At 39.3% G+C, this 21,779-nt stretch overlaps 1 protein-coding gene across 26 annotated transcripts in view; it reads left to right on the top strand.

Moving 5' to 3' along the window:
- Window positions 1–21,779, top strand: part of NRCAM (neuronal cell adhesion molecule) — a 317,222-nt gene that overhangs the window by 262,634 nt on the left and 32,809 nt on the right. For 19 of the 26 annotated variants that reach the window (XM_070787764.1, XM_070787760.1, XM_070787756.1 and 16 more), the window contains 12 exons: window positions 104–215; window positions 2,014–2,180; window positions 2,631–2,778; window positions 5,273–5,397; window positions 5,835–5,864; window positions 7,398–7,499; window positions 13,697–13,894; window positions 13,992–14,062; window positions 15,173–15,398; window positions 15,778–15,893; window positions 17,495–17,699; window positions 20,947–21,069. In XM_070787764.1, the coding sequence (XP_070643865.1) occupies window positions 104–215; window positions 2,014–2,180; window positions 2,631–2,778; window positions 5,273–5,397; window positions 5,835–5,864; window positions 7,398–7,499; window positions 13,697–13,894; window positions 13,992–14,062; window positions 15,173–15,398; window positions 15,778–15,893; window positions 17,495–17,699; window positions 20,947–21,069 (1,623 nt within the window). The remainder of the gene's footprint in view (window positions 1–103; window positions 216–2,013; window positions 2,181–2,630; window positions 2,779–5,272; window positions 5,398–5,834; window positions 5,865–7,397; window positions 7,500–13,696; window positions 13,895–13,991; window positions 14,063–15,172; window positions 15,399–15,777; window positions 15,894–17,494; window positions 17,700–20,946; window positions 21,070–21,779) is intronic. The other 7 variants (XM_070787763.1, XM_070787762.1, XM_070787780.1 and 4 more) reach the window with 1 other exon arrangement.

The following is a 21,779-nucleotide window of genomic DNA, read 5'->3' as shown; positions in this document are numbered from 1 at the left end:
TTACTATGAACTCTAATGACCTTAAAAAGATGCAGAAATGCACAGTGGGCCTAAATGTTTATTTTATCTTAATATTTACTTTACCTTTTCACGACATTTTTAGCTGAGCCACCACGAATCCTTACATCTGCAAACACACTCTATCAGGTCATTGCAAACAGACCTGCCTTACTGGACTGTGCCTTCTTTGGGTCTCCTCTGCCTACCATCGAGTGGTAAGTAGTGGTCCTGTCTATTTGTCATATTTACATTTGCTAGAGCTTTCAAATTTCTCAGTATGTAGGGTTTTAGTCAGAGCACAGATAGGAGAAAAAGCAGGGAAGAATCCATCATCTTATTAATTATTAAATGTATTCACAAATATTTATTAATGACTTGCTCTGTGCTAAATACTGTCACATGGATAATCTTCTTGGCAGTATGCTTTGTCCACCCTAGAGGGATATATAAATGTTTTTGAAAAAAAAATTAAAATTACAGTGCCACGATGTCACCTGGGATGTCATGAATGATGGCTGGAGAGATAGGTTGAGGGACATTCCTTGATCATAAAAGTATCATCTGAGGTGAGAGCAGGGTCCGTAAGCTTAAAAACAGAATTTGCTATTAGCAGTGTTCCCCTCCCACTGAGCATGCTGGCTTGCGTCCAGCCAAGCTCCCCCCGTGTCTTTCACTCCCTCTTTAGACCATTCCATTTCACGTATCCCTCTTGGTACTAGTCCTGTTCATCCTCCCAGCTTGCTTTAGCCTGAGCTGAAAGAGACAAGGCCAAGAGAGGCAACCGGTCAGAAAGAATGAGTGAAAGAAAATTGGAACATTCATTTAAGGATCCTCTGTCAGCTGGCAGACACTGTGGGGCTCTACTTCTTACTGTGAGATTAAAGCCAGGTATTGGATTAAAACACAAACATGGATGCTTATGCAGAAAATTTCCTAGCAAAGGAGAAGAGTTAATGCTTAGTCTTACACTTCTTTTCATCCCTCCTCACTTCTTCTTCTGAACTTTTTATTTTGTGCAGGGGGTATGGTCAATTAACAATGTTGTGATAGTTTCCGGTGGACAGCAAAGGGACTCAGCCATACATATACATGTATCCATTCTCCCCCAGACCCCTCTCCCATCCAGGCTGCCATATAACATTGAGCAGAGTTCCATGTGCTATACAGTAGGTTCTTGTTGGTTATCCATTTTAAATATAGCAGTGTGCACGTGTCCATCCCAAGTCTTGTTCGACTCTTTGCAACCCCTGGACCTGTCAGGCTCCTCTGTTCATGAGATTCTCCAGGCAAATATCCTGGAGTGGGTAGCCGTTCCCTCCTCCAGGGGATCTTCCAAATCTAGGGATTAAACCCAGGTCTCCCACATTGCAGGCAGATCCTTCACGGTCTGAGCCCCTAGGGAAGCCCATCCCAAGCTGCCTAACTATCCCTTCCGCCTGCAACCATAAGTTCATTCTCTAAGTCTGTGAGTCCATCTTCACTTCTCTTGATGCTAGCCCAGAAGCTGAATGTAGATGTACTTTACATGTATGCTTGTTTCTTTTTCCTCTCTGAATATTTTTCTATTTATACTCTCAAAAGTACAACCCTTGTAACCTTGATGTTGAAATCTCTGCAGATGGAGTTACAGACACATCACTGTAGGAGGAAAAGGTCAAAGGAGCAGTCTTTATTTTGTCTGTTTTTTCATTTATTAGAGATAAAATAATAATGTGATTATTAAATTATGAATCTCTCATAATGAAAATTATCACTTAAGTATTTAGTATTATCACCCTCATTCTTTAAGCACCATTTATCACTGAGTTCTCCAGTTTGACATCCTCTCTTTGCATTGACCCCCTCACCCCAACCCCCCTGACTCACACGCATGCAGTATGCTTACACAGACTTGAAGTCTGTGAGCATCATCTGGTAATGCAGATCATGATGTGTTGACCTTGAACAGGGCATTTTATGTCTGACTTCAAACTATGATGTGTTTTTCTCATTATGACGGTTTTCATAATGAAGGTTTAAGGGCGCTAAAGGGAGTGCTCTTCGTGAAGATATTTATGTTTTACATGAAAATGGAACTTTGGAAATTCCTGTGGCCCAGAAGGACAGTACAGGAACCTATACATGTGTCGCACGGAATAAGTTAGGAATGGCAAATAATGATGTTCACCTGGAAATCAAAGGTGAGGCAAGGTGGCAAACATTTTTTTATGTATTATGTGTCTTTGAGCAAATTCTCCAGGTTTTTAAAAAAAATTATTTTATTGATGTATAGTTGATTTATAATGTTGTGCTAATTTCTGCTGTACAGCAAAGTGATTCAGTTTTATATATATATATATATATATATATATATATATATATGTACATATGTGTATATGTACATACTTTTTTTCATATTCTTTTCCATTGTGGTTTACCACAACATATTGGATATAATTCCCTGTGCTACACAGTAGAACCTTGTTGTTTATCCATCCTATATGTAATATTTTGCATCTGCTAATCCCAAACTTCCAATCTATCCCTCCCCCACCCTCCTCTGCCTTGGCAACCACAAGTCTGTTCTCTGTATTTTGATTTTGTTAAGTTCTCCAGCTTTGGCAATGGATAACAGTAACTTTCCATTTCAGATCCAACAAGGATCATTAAACAGCCTGAATATGCAGTTGTGCAAAGAGGGAGCACTGTGTCCTTTGAATGCAAAGTGAAACACGATCACACCTTAATCCCCACTGTCATGTGGCTCAAAGACCATGGGGAGCTGCCCAATGATGGAAGGTATTTGAAGACAATGCCTTTCCTTTCTCATCCTTCTCTCTTTAAGCTACTCTTGAACTAGAAGTTTACTGTATAGTGACTTTTTTGGAAGATTTGTTGACATGGACCATTTTTAAAGCCTTTATTGAATTTGTTACAATATCATTTCTATTCCATGTTTTTTGCTTGAGGCATGTGGGATCTTAGCTCCCCAAGCAGGGATTGAACCCTCACCCCCCGGCCATGAAAGGCAAAGTCTTAACCAGTGGACTGCCAGGGAAGTCCCTGTATAGTGACTTAATGATTACGCTTTTAAAGTTTCTGCTCTCTCTTCAAAGTAGATATACATTTTCCTTTCCTTGCTGTATATTGTTCAGACCTAGAAAGGTATCAAGTTATGGAAATAAGACCCTGAGAATGTTGTCTATTTTTGTATGTTGGTGTACTATGTAATTCAGGATGCAAAAATTCCTTTCAGATCTTGGACAATGTCCATTGTTTTCTGCCATGTACAGTGCAGTCTCAACAGATGTTTTCATTCCCTTTTACAAATAAGCAGAAATGTGATCTCTTTAATCATCAGAGTGTGCCTGAATCCTCATCAGTATTTTACAGGACTCTAGTTTTTATTTGGAAGGGGAGTTTTCTTTTCATTTTACCTAAAGCCAATAGAAGGAGGAGGAGAAAAATAAAACAAGTAAAGAATTTGAAAGAGCCTGAGCATGCTGCATTCCTCTAGCTTGGAATGGAGGAAAGGTCATGCCCATTTTCAGGTGGGTTTGATGGGGTACACAGTTGAACGGGAGAATTTGAGCAGATACAGGGGGGCTACAGTCACCCCAGTGGGAAGGAATGCTATCTGCTGGTAGAAATGGTTTCTGTGGCTTTTTTTCAACTGTGCCTTAATGGTGCCCTCTTGCCTGTAAATGTTCCTTAGAAGAACTATGTGGCCTTTTCTGTGCCCAGGGTTTCCATCTAGTTCTGTGCTTCAACTGGTCAGTTTTATCTCTGGGATCTGAATTGATAAAGATGAGAAGGAAGTATGAAGAAATGACCATTGGACTAAGTTAGCTAAAGGTTTAGCTTGGAAATCCCCTGTGAATGCAGTTAATGATTTATGTGGCTTCATTAAAACCATGCATGAATCCTATTTGCATAGATTTTTGACCTACTGGGTAAACTGTCATGCTTACAAGAAACTTACAAGAAACTTCTAGAAAGCTCTTCTTAGTGACTGGTGATCTAAATCTTCCTGTTTCTAGTGATAAACCTGATTGGTATTGTTTGCATTTATTTTCTTCTATTGCAAATCATTTCTCCTATTGTAAATTATGCATATAGAAAAACGATACAAAGTTTCTGCAGTAAATGATGAATTCTTTAGCCATAAAAAAGAATGAAATAATGCCATTTGCAGCAACATGGATGGATCTAGACATTATCATACTAAGTGAAGTAAGTCAAAGAAAAATACCATATGATATCACTTATATATGGAATCTAGAAAAATGATACAAATGAACTTATTTATAAAACAGAAATAGAATCACAGACTTTTAGAAAACAAACTTACAGTTACCAAAGGTGAAAGGGATGGGAGTGGAGTAAATTGGGAATTTGAGATTAACAGATGCACACTACTATATGTAAAATAGATGAACAGCAAGAACCTACTGTGTAGTACAGGGAATTATATTCAGCATCTTAGAATAACCTATAACAGAAAAGAATCTGAAAAAGAGAATATGTATATGTATATATGTATATGGATGTATACCATCTGAGCCACCAGGGAAGTCCCAAAAATATTTCTTTGAGCTCCTTTTTTTTGAGGGGAGGGCAAGAATACTGGAGTGGGTTGCCATTCCCTTCTCCAGGAGATCTTCCCGACCTAGGGATTGAAGCCGGGTCTCCCACATTGTAGGCAGACACTTTCCCGTCTGAGCTACCAGAGAAGACTATATATATTTAAGTAAATATATTTAGTAAGACTAAATATATTTAAGACTATATATATATTTTAAATATATATATTTAAAAAATAAAACTGAATCACTTTGCTGTATACATGAAACATCAAGTATATATACTCCAATGAAAAATAAACAACAATAATTATAACTTTTTAAAAAATATGCACTTTGTTAAAAATTGAGCTGGATGAGTGGTAGTCGCAGAAGCCATAGGAAAGCCCTTTAGTCAGGATAACTGGAACTGCCCCCACCTCAGCCCCTGGTCTTGAGGAAGTGCCTAAAACTCCAGAGGCATGGTTAAAACCCACTGGACCAGAGGACTTGTCATCATTTCAAAACAAGCTTCTCATTCATTCAAAATATTTTCCAACTATAATCATTATCAAAGTGACATGTATTGTACAGGATTTTCACTCTGGTGTGCTGCTAGTCTTTATCGTCTTTCCCTTCTATCAAATTCACTGTTGTTTTCGTGCCAGTAAAATGGTTATGGGGTGTGGCTGGGTGTCCATTTCAGCCGCTCTGAACGTGTGATATTGCAGGTTCACCGTTGACAAGGACCGTTTGGTGGTCGCTGATGTCAACGATGATGATGGTGGGACCTACACATGTGTGGCCAACACAACTCTGGACAACGTTTCGGCCAGCGCTGTGCTTAGCGTTGTCGGTAAGAACTAAAACACGTGTAGTACAACTGGCTGCCCTGTTTTAGGATTGAAAGGAAAAATTGTCAATTGTAACTATTTTCTTGTTACAGTTTTACCGTTTTATAGGTGAGTGAAATACCCAGATCTTTTTTGAAAGAGTCCTTTGAGGAAATAATTCCAGCATAAATATACCCTGTAGCAGCACTGGAATTAAAATGGTGGTTATGCGTATTAGTGATATTTTTATAAGATAGAGCAGTTAATCTACTTTTATTTAAAACTGAAGAGGTTTTACCCCCAAATTGTTCCTGTATGTTTATCAATGCCATGCCTTGCAGCTAAACATAAGGCTCAGTTTTATAATCTTAATCATGTTCAGTCTCTGTCTTTTTGTGCTATCGTATATCTTTCCATTACTAATTTTGATTAAAATCGTTTATATTACTGTCCTTTCTAGCTCCTACTCCAACTCCAGCTCCCATTTACGGTAAACTAATATGAGTCCTTTTTCTCTGTTTTCTTTTGAACAATTTCACACGTGCAGAAAAATTCCTTTACTTTCTTATCTCCATCACGTCCTTGTGTTTCTTTAAGGAAAGGGGCTCTGTCAGATGTTCAGCTGTGTTGTCCATTTACTGCTGTGAATCATTTTTCCATTGTAACCCTGGAACTTCTCACTGCATATATTGCCACTCAATTCCAAGTATTTCATGTGTTATTACAAAGTCGTTGAATTTAATGAAAGTCCCTCTTTGATATCATTTCTTTGTAAAGTAGCATAGTGCTTTTCAAAAGCTATTGTCCACCTTTTACAGACAGGAAAAGCAATTTCATATATCATTCCAAAAATTAGATTTTCAATCTATTAAAAGTTGTTTTGGAAAGCTAAATGTTGTTTGGGGGTTCCCTTTTCAAGAAATTTACGTAGGAAAACAATGGATGTCTAGAACAACATTTGACCTTTGTGTCGGAGAAAACCACCAATTCACTGTGTTCACAGGAGATAAATCACTAAAGATAGACAAAAAAGAGGACACTTCCATATCATGTTGATTTTTCTGAGTTGGAAAAATAAATCAGAATTTTTTTCCAGAAATCTTTTTGACTGAAGAACCCTCATCTTTTTTCAGTGTTAAATACAAAAATTAATTTTGTGGCAGAAACTCAGCTGGATTTTACAGATACCATGAATTATACTATAGAATAGCTGTCCTTTATAGACATTTACTGCTTCTTTACTAATATCAAAGAAGTGCTTACATTTTTATATGGCTTCTGGTTTGTCCAAGAGCCAGAGGTACTGCCAAGAGTAAGGTCAGGAAAAGACCCAAGGGGAACATTAACTCTCTGGATTTCAAGTGCACCATTAGAAGAGGCAGACATGCTTCTGGGACACCTTCATCCCAACAGGTGTCTATACCCCGGTGTCCTCTGAGAATAAACACACCTCCCCATATGCCTGACGAGTACTGAGCATGCACATAAGGTATGCATGCTGAGGGCTAGCTGCATAGCATCAATTTTATAATTCCCTTAAAAATATGAATATTCTTCAAGTGCCCCCAAATCTGTAGTTTAGCATGTTTCAGAAAGAATATTTGCAGCTTCTTTTAACAGTACATGCATTTACCTGTATTTTGTTTTTCAGCGTTTGCCATTCTCTGTTTCCCATTTGCTAGAAATTCAGCTTCCATATTACTGTTTCTGTTTGTGCTCGTCTATGTTTATGAAAAGACACACACTGAGAGTGCTGGAGAACCATACGTGTCCATTCCACTGGCTTTGGTGACAAGGGACTTAGTTTCATTTGAAAAAGATACAAGCAGAGCTCAACGAGGGGTTCTCCTGGATGGTGTGTGCGTTCCCAGCAGCCTCAGCTGTTTTCATTTCCTTTCGGTTGCATGCTCATTGGCCATTACGTGCTCTGTGTCTTTAAGAGTCCACTCTGTGAATAGTAGCACAAGTAACGGAGACCCTCAAGGTCGGATGGTTAACTATGATGTATGTGTTTGATCTACAGATGTCCCAAATCCTCCCTTTGATTTAGAATTGACAGATCAACTGGACAGGAGTGTTCAGCTGTCATGGACCCCAGGCGATGACAACAATAGTCCTATTACAAGTATGTGATGTCATTTGCTTTTTCACTGGTCAACTTTATGATTATTTTCAAAGCATTCTGTCACATGCAATTGAAATTTCCCACAGGGATATTTCCTGGCATCCTCTGCTTCATTTCTCACAGAACCAAAACATTTATTTATGGCTCACCTCTCCTCAGAGCTGGAGTCATTCTTGGTTACAGTTTCTGGTTTGGGACACTGATGGATAAAGATGGTAATTAAGTGAATAGACTGTGCTTTTGTGTTAAAGATCCATAAGAATCACCCTCAGTTTCTACCAAAGTAGGAAGATATATTGCAAGATATTTTGCCCATTAATATGGGAGAAAATAACAGAAAGACCAGTCTAAATCTTAGAATATTGAGGTAAGTAAAGTGGCTTTTCAAACCCTCAACTGGTAACAGAACTCAGTGTAGACATCTGAGATGTCTTTCTTTCCATTAAAGTGAAGTCGCTCAGTCGTGTCCGACTCCTAGCGACCCCATGGACTGCAGCCCACCAAGCCCCTCCGTCCATGGGATTTTCCAGGCAAGAGTACTGGAGTGGGGTGCCATTGCCTTCTCTGGGTATTAGTATTAGGAGACAGGAATTTTGGGGAGGTGATTAGGCTTGGGTGTGTGCATGCTCAGTCATGTCAGACTCTTTGCAACCCCATGGACTGTAACCCAACAGGCTCCTCTGTTCATGGGATTTTCCAGGCAAGAATTCTGGAGTGGGTTGCCATTTCCTTCTTTCCATTAGCCCTTGCTATAAAGTGACACATTCACCAGTGTTAACTCCTCAAACTCCTCACTTTGATGACATCAGCCTAAAGAGATTATTTGGGAAAGAGCCCATGGAAGATAAAAGGGAGAGAAAGCAGCAGTAGGCAGGAAAGATCTTCAGATTGTAATACAGGTCTGATGTCTGTGAAAGGAGAGAGGAAGGAGGGGTGTTTGGGAGAACTCTCAGACTCCAGTACAGATCTTCTCAGCCAGGTCAGCAAGGACCCCAGGGGGAAGTTCTGCAGAGGGTGGGGCTGAGTCTAGGGCCCTCGATGTGCTCAGTCACTGGACTAGCTCAGGTGGAGAGTGGCCTCACGGGAACACCACAGCTGATCCTTGGGAAAGGGGCAGCAGATAGAGCCTGCTGTTGACATTCCTGGTAGTGGGTTCTCTCTCAAAAAGAGATCTGAGTAGTGCGTGTATATGTATGTGTACATATGCATGTATACATATATGTTCATATATACATATATATATGCATAGACACTGTACACAGTAATACAGTAATATTTTTTTTATCTTATTTGTGTCCTTAACTCAAATATACACTCCATATGGGCAGAGATTTTTGACTAACTTGTTTCAGAAGAATGCCTGATATATAATAGGTACTTAATAGATATTTGTTGAATGAATGAATGAAGAGTAGAAATGCCTTGAAATCTGATGGGGTCATTTTAACCTGGGTAAAAAAAAGTATCTAAGCATCCACACCAGCTAAGTCTGGTTAATATACTGGATGAACAGGAAGACTTGGCATGAATGAAATGAATGTTCTGATCAAGGACTGAAAATCCATTGAGAAAGGAACATCACTAAAGAACAGAAGATAGAGGAGAGGTTTTTGCTTAATTTAATTGGAACTATTCTGCTTTACAGCAGGTATAATAAATCAACATGCACATAGTTTCAGAATTATCTTAGTCACTGTAAAGCAATTTAGTCTTCATGCAGCATAAACATATTACAGACTTGTGTCTACTCTCTTAAGTATCTGTTTGATTTTAAAACTTCTAAGCTTATCCATAGTCTAATTTTACTAAGCTCTTCCAGTATCCTTATGGCATGGTCCCTCACCTGATTTTATTCTCTAGGCTGATGTCATCAGGGTGAGGAGTTAACACTGGTGAATGTGTCACTTTATAGCAAGGGCTAATGGAAAGAAAGACCCCTCAGATGTCTGCACTGAGCTCTGTTACCAGTTGCGGGTTTGAAAAGTCACTTTACTTACCTCACCCTAACCCCAACACTAACCCTAACCCTCTATATACATGTAAAAATTGACACTGTACACATTTAGTTCTGTCTCTGCATCTGCTTTCTAGAGGAGTCAAATATAAGCATATATACACACACGGCTGTGTGTGTGTGTGTCCATGTTTAGGCCACACAAAGAACAAAGCAGGAGAAGGAGATTAAAGAATACAGGGGTAAGGGATATAATTACAAACAAGGTTGTTAGGAAAAGCTACATTAATAAGGTAGCATTTCTCTGGAAAATAGTATGGAGTTTCCTTAAAAAAAAACTGAAAATAGAGTTACCATGTGATCCAGCAATCCCATCCCTGTGCACATATCCAGAAAAGATGAAAGCCCTAATTCAAAAAGACACATGTACCCCAGTATTCATTGCAGCATTGTTTACAATCATCTACCAAGACATAGAAGTAACTTAAGTGTCCATCAACACGTGAATGAGTGAAGAAAATGGACTACTACTCAGCCATCAAAAATGAAGTCATGCCATTTGCAGCAACATGGATGGGCCTAGAAATTAGCATACTAAGTGAAGTAAGACAGAGAAGACAAATCTTACATGATATCACTTATGTATGGTTCTAAAAAATGGTGCAAATGAACATACCTACAAAACAGAAGCAGACTCATAGACATAGAAAACAAATGTATGGTTAGCAAAGGGAAAGGCAGAAGGAATAAATTAGGAATTTTGGATTAACAGGTTTACACTACTATATATGAAATAGAAGAACAAGGATTTACTGTTTAGCACAGGGAACTGTATTCAATATATTGTAATAAACTGTAATGGGAAATGATTATAGTTAGATTCTTCTATATATGTATTACCAAATCACTTTGCTATATACCTGAAACTAGCACAATATTGTAAATCAACTATGCTTCAATTACAAAATAATCAATTTAAAAAAAAAGAAGGTAATGTTTGTGTATGTCAATTAAGACCTGAAGAAGGAGGTACTGAACACGCTATGTAGTTATCTGGAGGAAGAATTTCCCAAGGAGAGCAAGAGAAAGAGCAAAGACCCTGAGATAGGAGCGTGTCTGCTCAGAAGCCACTGTAACTGGAGTGAAATGAACAAGAGGAAGTGAAGTAGGAGAAAAGGTCAAAGAGGCAGAGAGTTGGTGGGGGAGTGGGATATGCATGTGTAGGACCCTGCATTCCATTGTGGAGGTTGGGAAGGAATTGAAGGGACTTAAATAGAGGAATGGATGACGCTGGGATTCCCCAATGGCTCAGCAGCAAAGAATCCCCTGCAATGCAGGAGAAACAGGATCAAGCCCTGGATGGGGAAGATCCCCTGGAGAAGGAAATGGCAATCCACTCCAGTGTTCTTGCCTGGGAAATCCCATGGACAGAAGAGCCTGGCAGGCTACAGACCATGGGGTTGCAAAAGAGTCAGACATGACTTTGTGACTAAACAACAGTGGATCACACTGGCTATTCTACTGAAAATAGTCTATAGAGAAACAAGAGGGTAGCAGGGTGGTGAGACCAGGCAGGACCGTGGTTCTCAAATCATGCACTGAAATACCATGCAGAACCTCAGCAAACTCACAGGCGTGCCTCCAGATGTTAAGTTTGTGATTTTTAAATTTTGGGTTTTTTTTAAATACAGTGACATCTGTCAGACACCCCATGAAATGCTAGCTGGAGGTAGTTCACAGCTTCAGTATTAATAGTGCTATGTCACATTGTAACAATGTCATATCTCTGCAAAGCCTTCGCTGTGATAAAATAGCAAATACTGTGTGAAAATCAGTGTGAAACAGGAAAGGAGGAAGGTGGTATCTAATTTGTTGACAAGGTTAGAGAAGTTATGTGGTTTCCTGTTCATTTTAAGTTAAGACATAAACACTTATTAGTTTATATGGACCTAACTCCTTACTACTTGGAAATGTTAGGTATTTCTTTTGACCTAACAGAGCCATGAAAAAAAGTACTGGAACATAAGCCTACTATGACTGAGAAGTTTGGGAACTTGTGAGTTAGGAGGTTATGCAGTAATTCACACAAGAAATCTTCATGTCTTATATTAGCTCATGGGGATGGAGAAGCTGAGAAATGGTAAGCTGAAATTTTGCATATATTTAAAAAATACAGCTAACAGAACTGTTGAGCATTTGAGAGAAAGAGAGGAATCAAAAAGGACTTCAAGATTCTGGCCTGAGTTGTCACTACTAGTTGGGCTGAAGATTGGGATCAGTCTTGGTCACATCCAATTTGAGATGCCGTACTCAACAAACAAGTGGAATTCTTGAGTAGGTGATTAAGTATCCAAGACTGCAGTTCAGGGAAGAGATAGAGGCTAAAGATATAAATGTGAAGGTCATCAGTTTATGAAGCTGGAGATCACTAGCAAGTTAACACAGATTAGAAGGAGAACTCTAAGAGATGAGCTTAGCGCATCACTAAGTGATGTACAGTGCAACACATATTTCTAGTTCATTTTTGTATCTATAATTTGTGTCATGGTACATGGCAAGTAGTAGATAATTAATATCTAAATAACCTTTTTTCCATTTATTTTTTAATTGAAGTATACTTGATTCGCAATATTGTTAGTTTCACGTGTACAGCAGAATGATTCACTTATACCTGTTTTTTCACATTCTAGGTTATTACAAAATATTGAGTATAGTTTCCTGTGCTGTACCATATGTCTTTGTAGGTTATCCCTTTTATACAGAGTACTGTGTTTATGTCAGTCCCAAACTCCTCGTTTATCCCTCCCCCTACATTTCCCCTTTGATAACCATAAGTTTGTTTTCTATGTCTATGGGTCTATTTCTGCTTTGTATATAAGCTCATTTGCATCATTTTCTTTTTAATTAAACATATAAGCAATATTGTATGATATTTGTCTTTCTCTGCCTGGGTTACTTCACTTAATATCGTAATGTCTAGATCCACCCATGTTGCCACATGTGGCATTACGTCATCCTTTTATGGCTGATTAATATTCCATCGTATTTATATGCTGTATCTTCTTTATGCATTCATCTGTCAATGGACATCTAGACTGCTTCTATATTTTGGCTATTGTAAATAGTACTGCATTGAACTATTGTAAATAGTCCTGCATTGAACTATTGTAAATAGTCCTGCATTGTGGTGCATTCATCTTTTCAAATAAATACCTGTTTTTACAAGGATAAAATACACATACCACAAAATTTTAATAGAGACAAGAGAGAAGGTATCCATTAAAAAGTAAGTCTTCCTCCCACCCCTGATTCTCAGTTCCTGCAATGACACCAGTATTGCAGTTTCTGTCCTCTGAGAAGTAACACATGTACATTCAAGCACATGTGTGTGTGTGTACGTCGTAGTAAATCTTTTTACGTTTACACAGCTGTAGTATCCAGCACACACTGGATCATGTTCTGAACCCTTCTTGGTGTCACTTAACAATATATTTTAGAAATCATTCTGTTTCAGTACATGTGGCGCAGCCCTATTCATTTTTTACAGCTGCAGAATATTCCATTGTGGGGATGCATCATAATTTATTTAATCAGTGTTCTACTGATGAACATTTAGTTTGTTTGCAATTAGGTTGTTTCACTTGCAAACAATGCTGCCATGTGGATTCCTTTTCATGTATTTTTGAACATATGCATAAGCACATTTATTCAAAATAAATTGCTGGAAGCACAGTTTCTCAATCAAAGGGAATCTGAGTTAAATATTGTTAGATCTTCTAAATTGTGCTCCATTGAAGTTGTACCAATTCATGCTTCCCGCAAAGTATAAGAACGCTCATTTCCCTATGTCCAAGTCCACAAAGTATGTTAAATGCTTGATTGTTGCCAGTCTATGTAGTGGGAAATGGTATCTTCTTGTATTTAATTTAACTCCTCCTGTTGTGGAAAACAAAAATCAGTCATTTTTTCATTGTTTAAACTTTCCTAGAAATATGTGGGTCACTTCTAAATAATTTTAACTCAACAAGCTAAAGAAAGAATACCAAACATTATTGGATCTGCTTGAGTGTTGAGGACAATAATAGGACTCTGAAGTCAAAATATCCCAATGATTTTTTCTTGAAAGTGAGATAACTCATGTTTGGCTGCTCTTGTTAGATTATCTGGTTCATTATCCTAGTAACCTACCATTGGGTGAATGAGTTCATGTCTTGGGTTTGTTGCATGTATGTGGTATGGCCAGAATTCATCATTGAGTATGAAGATGCAATGCACGAGCCAGGGCTGTGGCACCACCAAACTGAAGTTCCTGGAACGCAGACCACAGCCCAGCTGAAGCTGTCGCCCTATGTCAACTATTCCTTCCGAGTGATGGCGGAAAACAACCTGGGGAGGAGTCTGCCCAGCGAGGCATCTGAGCAGTATTTGACTAAAGCTGCAGGTAAAGCAGGACCTCTGTGATATGAAATAAAATAGAAAAGTTTTCCACTGTTTGCAAAAGATCAAAGCTTACAAGTGTATGGCTGCTTGACTTCTAGAACCTGATAAAAATCCCACAGCTGTGGAAGGGCTGGGATCAGAGCCAGATAATTTGGTGATTACATGGAAGGTGAGCTATGTCTGAAATCTTCAATTTTCCTTGGTATATTTACAGTGGAAAGAAAAGTCGTTTTTAAATTTTTTTTAATTGGAGGAAAATTTCTTTACAATATTGTGTTGGTTTCTGTCATATAACAACTCGAATCAGCCATATTAACACATATATCCCCTGCCTCATGATCCTCCTTCCCCTCCCCTATCCCAGAAAGTTGTTTTTAAATAATATCCATATTAAAAATCCTGTTTCATCCATTTGGGGGACTCTTTATTTATTTATAGTGTAGTAGTTAAAAGCTTGATCCTTGGAGCCAGAATGAATGGATGCAAATCCCAGCTTTGCCACTTACTAACTGTGTAACACTTAACATCTCCATCATGTATCTGTGTGATGGGAATAGCAATGAACCCACCTCATAAGATTAAAGGAGTTAATGCATAGCAAGCATGTAGGACAGTGCCTAACACATATACATGCTCAATAAATGCTGACTCGAATTATCATCCTCATAAAGAACCATCTAGAAGACACGTACCAGTAGTCAACTTCTACTGTTTTCTTTTTGGCCTGTGTGTATTTTCTGGACTTGAAAAATTAATATATATTTACTTGTGGTTTTTTAAAACTTACTTTAGATAGACCCATACAGGGCCATACTTAGATGCTTACACCTTTGTGTATATTTATATACATGCATGGAGAAACAAGACAGAATACGCCAGTATCATTTTTTTTAATAAAGAAGTAGTTGGCAAGTTTCAGTCTCCAAGTAAACTAGAGACTGATGTACTGTCACATAAGCAGAAATACATAAAGGAAATTATGTAACTGAAAAGTTTTATGTCACCCACCCATAACTGTGAAGCCAGAATTTGAGAGGCTTGGGTGGTTTTTACTACTTCAAGATAGAAATTAACTACCTTTGAAGTGTTGATCCCAAACAAGCTATGAATCTCATCACATGTGAAAAAAAGACAAAAAGTTTCCTGGAGAAAATTGTTCATAGCTTATATGTTACTGTCTCAGTGCTCACTGTCCGTAAGTCTGGGAATCGAACTTGCCATTTCAGTATGAGATGTGCAATCTGTTTTATAAGCTCTGATTATCTGGCTTTTCTTGTAGCCCTTGAATGGTTTTGAATCTAATGGGCCAGGCCTTCAGTACAAAGTTAGCTGGCGCCAGAAGGATGGCGATGATGAATGGACATCTGTGGTTGTGGCAAATGTATCCAAATACATTGTCTCGGGCACCCCAACCTTTGTTCCATACCTGATCAAAGTTCAGGCCCTGAATGATGCAGGGTTTGCCCCAGAGCCAGCTGCGGTCATGGGACATTCTGGAGAAGACCGTAAGTGTCTGATGCTATTTTGTGTATATTTTCCCCCAGCAAACAGATTACCAAGGTGCAAGTCAAGGCCATGCCCAGAGGTACTTAGATTGGGAAGGAGAGAGGCAGCAGTTATTTTGCTCAACATTTCTGCATTTAAACAGCCTGCTTATGTAGAAAATCGGTTCAGAATGTTAAAAGTTATTACTGTTTAAAAAGATGTGTTATTATCACAAAGTCAAATGAACAGATACCAAAATTGAAAAATTACTCTCCTCCTTGATAATTCATAGAATAGGGTTGGGGCATGTGTCAAGTCAAAATTATGAGACAGTGACATTTTTGCATGAAATTCAAAATGACATTGATACTTCTTACCCCTCTTTCTCGTCTTCCCCAGTCCCAATGGTGGCTCCAGGGAATGTGCGTGTCAACGTGGTAAACAGCACCTTAGCTGAGGTGCACTGGGACCCTGTACCTCTGAAAAGTATCCGAGGACACCTGCAGGGCTATCGGGCAAGTTAAAGACACTGTTCTTGTTCTTTTCTTAAAACCTGCCCATCTAAGTGAAAGGCATGCCAGATTCACTTTTCTTGGCTGGAGGAAGCCTTGAGAGCTCATCTGGCAAGCCACCTCTGCTGCATCCCAGCTGGAGTCAGATCAAAATCTCACTGTTCACAAAGTGAGAGAAAAGTACTTTCTCCACTTATCCCACATGTAATCTAACAGTCTGCCAACTCAACAGTTAACGAATGCATTAAATGGGAAAAACTATTGTTCAGAAAGCTACAGTGTAATGAAATGCACCTAGCTTTAAAGCAATAGTGACATGTGTCAAACAAACAAAATTATCCTGAGAACAATGTAGACTTTTGTTGTTAATAATTTAGATTGTAGAATGGCACCCCACTCCAGTACTCTTGCCTGGAAAATCCCATGGACGGAGGACCCTGGTAGGCTGCAGTCCATGGGGTTGCTAAGAGTCGGATACAACTGAGCGTCTTCACTTTCACTTTTCACTTTCCTGCATTGGAGAAGGAAATGGCAACCCACTCCAGTGTTCTTGCCTGGAGAATCCCAGGGACGGGGGAGCCTGGTGGGCTGCCGTCTATGGGGTCGCACAGAGTCGGACACGACTGAAGTGACTAAGCAGCAGCAAGATCATGTAGTCCCAACTAGGTCATTCTTATAAACATCAATTTTCTTTGTTCTAGGGAAGGGTAGAAAGATGGATTCATATTTTTGATTGACAGATGGTCAAAGAACTTTCCTAGCGACCAAGAAGTCACTGCTTTGATTTGTTAAACCCTGACATCTAGAGGCCAGTTTTTGCACTGCATCATGTTCAATTTGGCCAGATTCTGTAGATACATTGATTTCTTTTGAAAGTGCTTTTAAACTCCTAAGAGAATTTAAGAGGACTTAATAAATAGAAATTCTGCATTTTTATCCAAAGTTAATCGATACTTTATCTCTTCAAAATCTGTGTCTGCAATTTAATGCCAAAAAATAAGTGCTTTTAATTAAGCAATGCAGTTTGGTTTAGTGAGAAAGCCCTAGACTTTGTAGAGGGTCTTCTTGCCTCTTGATAGCCCAGGGGCTCATCTGTACTATAGGAATAGTCATAATAAAAGTTGTGACACCTTTTCTGTGGGTTTAGGATTAAACTAAATGATATATCGTACTTGAAGTTGTATTAAGTCTGGAAAAGTTTGTAAATATTGGACAGTAATCTGTAATTTTTTTCACGGGGTTGTAAGAGTCAGACACAACTTAGCAACTAAACAACAACAATGATTTTTACTTTTAGACTATTTTATGTAAGTAAAGGACACTTAAATCCTTCTCTATGGGTCTCATGCTGTTTCATTTCTTTAGTTTCACTTAGACTCCTCTAACAAAATAGTAGAGTCCAGCTTCATCAAATATTCTTAATTTCTCTCACTACCTGTGGGGTCCTACTCGCTTGCCTCCAAATCAATATCTGTCCATTGTTCCTCTAGTCTAAAATTTACCCAGGGAACTTTCTGGGGGAAAACACAAAGCTTTAATTTTGTGATCATGAAGATTCCATTGATTCCCTTGTCCATCCCTGACTTTTCTTCTTGCTGTTTCAGATTTACTACTGGAAGGCGCAGAGTTCATTGACAAGAAACAGACGCCATATTGAAAAGAAGATCCTTACTTTCCAGGGCAGCAAGACTCACGGCATGTTGCCTGGGCTGGAGCCCTTTAGCCACTACACACTGAATGTCCGTGTGGTCAATGGGAAAGGGGAGGGCCCAGCCAGCCCTGACAAGGTCTTCAATACTCCGGAAGGAGGTAGGGTGGATGTATTTCTGAGCTCCTAGGAGAATATGGCATATCTCGAGAGGCTTTGGATAACAGAAGGGCCCCAAAGTAAGGTATATTCTGGAAGCCAAATGTGATTTGTCCCATAGATGAACATAGCACACACAGAGCTGGCAAAGTGTCAGCTCATCTATGGCCTGAGGCTGTGGATAAGGCTTCACAGGCTTCCCCAAAACCACCTTTCTCTCAACATTTTTCTCCACCCTTAGTCATACTGCCAAAAATCTTTCTCTGTCTTAGCATAGTACCCTGCAAGTCCATCCATGTTGCTGCAAATGGCAAAATTCCATTCTTTTTATGGCTAACTAGTATTCCATTGTATATAGGTACCACAGCTTCTTTATCCACTTATCCGTTGATGGACACTTACGCAAGGTTCTACAAGGCATTGTAATGAGATGGGAGTTGGGACACTCAGGTGAGTCTGAGAGGCTGCTGGGCAGCTGCCAACACCATGAGCCCTACAACCAGAAGTCAGGACAGGGTTTGTCTGTAAACTCCTTTTATCCATGTCTGGGTTTATGTTTGAAAAAAAAATACTAATTAAAAAGATACATGCACCCAATATTCACAGCAGCATTATTTACCATTGCTAAGATATGGAAGTATCTCATTACAGTGAGATGTACAATGCTCCCATCTTATTACAATGCCTTGTAGAGCCTTGCTAATTTGATGCTGACCTGGATCATTAACTTTCTGACCTAAAGCAAGTTATGTAACTTCTTTAAACCTCAATTACCTTAGCCAAAAAGCATGAGAACAAAAGGTGATTGCCTGAGAAAAACATCTAGAAAGGAAAGAATCCTCTAGGTTGTAGTTTACTTTTTTCTCAGCGTAGCTTCAGAGTTCATGCTAACACAGCATGTGGGATCTTAATTCCCTGAGCAGAGGTGAAGCTGTGCTCCCTGCATTGGAAACATGGAGTCTTAACCACTGGACCACCAGGGAAGTCCCCGAAGGTTGGAGATCTTGACAGAACATGTTGGGAAGAAGTCTCTCCAAGTGCAGGCCATGGCAGTGGGGGCAGGGAGTCGGGGGGTTGCGGAGAACCAAACACACTGATGCAGGAGTTGGGGCTGGAGGAGTCTGGGCACAGTCACCTGGGAGCCTGGTGAAGTATAGTTGCAATACAAATATTATGTAAGTTATAGGTATACAGTATAGCGATTCACAATTTTAAAGATAATACTCCATTTATAGTTATAAAATATTGGCCGTATTCCCCATGTTGTAAGTATACTCCTGAAGCCTGTTTTTATACCTAATAATTTATACCTCTTACTCACCTACCTCTGGATTCCTCCTCCCCCTGCCACTCCAAACTGATAACCACTAGTCTGCTCTCTATATATGTGAGTCTGCTTCTTTTTTATTAAATTCACTAGTTTGTTGTATTTTTTAGATTCCACATATAAGTGGTATCATATAGTATCTGTCTTTCTCTGTCTCACTTACTTCGTTTAGCATAATACCCTCCAAGTTCCTCCATGTTGCTGCAAATGGCATTATTTCATTCTTTTTATAGCTGAGTAGTATTCCCTTGTATATATGGACCATGTCTTCTTTATCCGTTTATCTGTTGATGGACACTTAGGTTGCTTCCATATCTTAGCAATTGTAAATAACGCTGCTGTGAACATTGGGGTGCATGTATCTTTTTTAATTAGTATTTTTTTTCAAGCATATACCTAGACACGGATAAAAGCAGTCTATAGACAAACCCTGTCCTGACTTCTGGTTGAAGGGCTCATGGTGTTGGCAGCTGCCCAGCAGCCTCTGAACGTCACTTGTGTCCTAACTCCCATCTCATTACAATGCCTGGTCCTCAACCTCATTGCTCCTTGGAGGTCAGGACTTCTTACACTAGAGGCTTTCACTGGTGAGACCTTACACAGGTTCTTTAGATAGCTCAGGGGCTGGTGCCATAGAAAAGAGGGCCAGGAAATTGAAGGACAGACAAAAGAGGAAGTAGTATGTCCAAGACACAGAGGTAGGAAGCAGCATGGCTCCTTCAGAGAACCGTAAGTTAGGCCGCCAAGAATGGTGAGAAAAGAGAGGAAGGTCAGTTTGGAAGAACCAGTATGATGGCTGATCTTAAATGCTATGGATATTAACCCTCAAACCAGGAGCTCTTAACCTGGAACTGTAGTCTCTTAAGAGGTTGATGGACGGGTTTAAGGAGCTCCATGAACCCCCTAGTGTTATATACAAGGGATATGTGTTTTTCAGGGGAGAGTTTATGGGTGTCAGATTCTCAAAGGGGTGATGTGAGGAAACCTGGAATTATATGCCAGGACTCTGCTAGGCTCAGTCAAAGGCCAGTGAGGGCCTGAAGGGGACAGCAGCTGAGAGGCGAGGAGGGAAGGGATATAGTTGAGGTTACCACGGTGGATGTTGCAGAATTTCATGTTCCTGAGATGGTAAAAATGAGGCAGAGGGAGAAATTCCAGTTGACTACCTGGTTTCTGGCTGTAATGACAGGAGGGTCTAGGGAGCGTGCTAGGTTGGGTAGAGAAGCTAACGATCATGAGGAGGACTGCCATCATCCCTCATCCTCAGGAGAAAGGGGATAAAAGAAGACCAGGCATGTTTCCTCTGGTAATCTGCCAGCCTCTGCCACAGAGATCCTGACTCCCTGCAGGCCTTCCCCAGAGCCAGGGGTTTGCCAGCAACCGGGCTGTTGTCCATCACCATAAGATGCTGGACATCTGTCAGCTCTTGGGATAAGAGCCCCTCTGCACCTGGACAGGCTGGCTCAGGCCCAGAGCCTAGCACGCAGCGTGTTCTGACTGTTTGCAGACTCCTGGTTTGTTGGGGAAAACAGTCCTTCATGGCCCAGAATGTAACTGCTTCTACTTGCAGGTCTGGTTATATTACTAGTTCTGCTCAGTTACTAGTTTGCTTTTATTAAGACCCCATTCAAGAAACAAACAAGTACTGTCTCTTTAAAAGAACAACAACAATATTAGTTTGAACGTTAGTTTGGGTCCGTAGCAAGGCAAAGTCCTTATGTATTTGGAGAGAATGGTTTTAATGACTTTAGATGGAAATGGTGAGGCAGAACAGGTTTCTATTAACATATTTTCAGCTGAATTATGAATAAGAATTAGTTATAAAAATTTTGATGTGTGGTATAGATCTGATGAAATACGTCACTTCAATGCAATTTGAAACATTCAAAAACCTTTGTGTTGACTATACTTCTCATTTAAAGTCCCCAGCGCTCCGTCCTCTTTGAAGATTGTTAATCCAACGCTAGATTCTCTCACTTTGGAATGGGAGCCACCAAGCCACCCGAATGGCATTTTGACAGAGTATACCTTAAAATATCAGCCAAGTAAGTTATGGGGAGAAAGAAATTGGGGAATATGGCTTAAGAAGGAAAAGATCTTAACGGTTATCTTAAAATACAAACGGGTTGTTTCCTTACAGCTGTAGAATATATATACATATATATATACACTTTCAACTGTTATTCTAGAAGGAACTTCAAATCATACTTTTTAAAGAAAAATGACATATATGCTTTTGAATATAAATGATGTGTAGAATAATACAAACCTTGAGCATGGGGTTTAGGTGGGTACTATCGTTACATATGTGGGCATTATGTAGAACCAGAAAATGGGAAGAAAAGGGGTACATTTGGCACAAGGCCCCTGAAGACAAGTTTAGGGGTTATTTAAGAACACATGACTCCATCTGCAAAAACAGAGATAAGAAATGCTATTGAGATTCAGCTATAAAATTCTCCCATCTTAGAAGCCAATGGAGACTTTATTTCCCCTTGTTGCACCATGTTATAGAAATTTTTTAAATGGTTAATCCCATAGTTTATTTTTTATATTTAAAAGACTTGCAAAAGCAAAATTAAATACCTATGTATGTACATATATACGTATATAGATGTATTTGTATTATAATCACAGGGTAAATCTTGAGATCATTCTCTTTTTGTAATCTTTATTGGAGTATGTTGATTTACAGTGTTGTGTTAATTTCAGGTTTACAGCTAAGAATGATTCAGTTATATATATATATTCACAT

This window comes from Bos indicus, chromosome 4 (assembly GCF_029378745.1).
Source record: "Bos indicus isolate NIAB-ARS_2022 breed Sahiwal x Tharparkar chromosome 4, NIAB-ARS_B.indTharparkar_mat_pri_1.0, whole genome shotgun sequence".
Lineage (NCBI taxonomy): Eukaryota > Metazoa > Chordata > Mammalia > Artiodactyla > Bovidae > Bos > Bos indicus.
The sequence above is the reverse complement of the archived record's forward strand: the minus strand, read 5'-3'. Positions and strand labels throughout refer to the sequence as shown.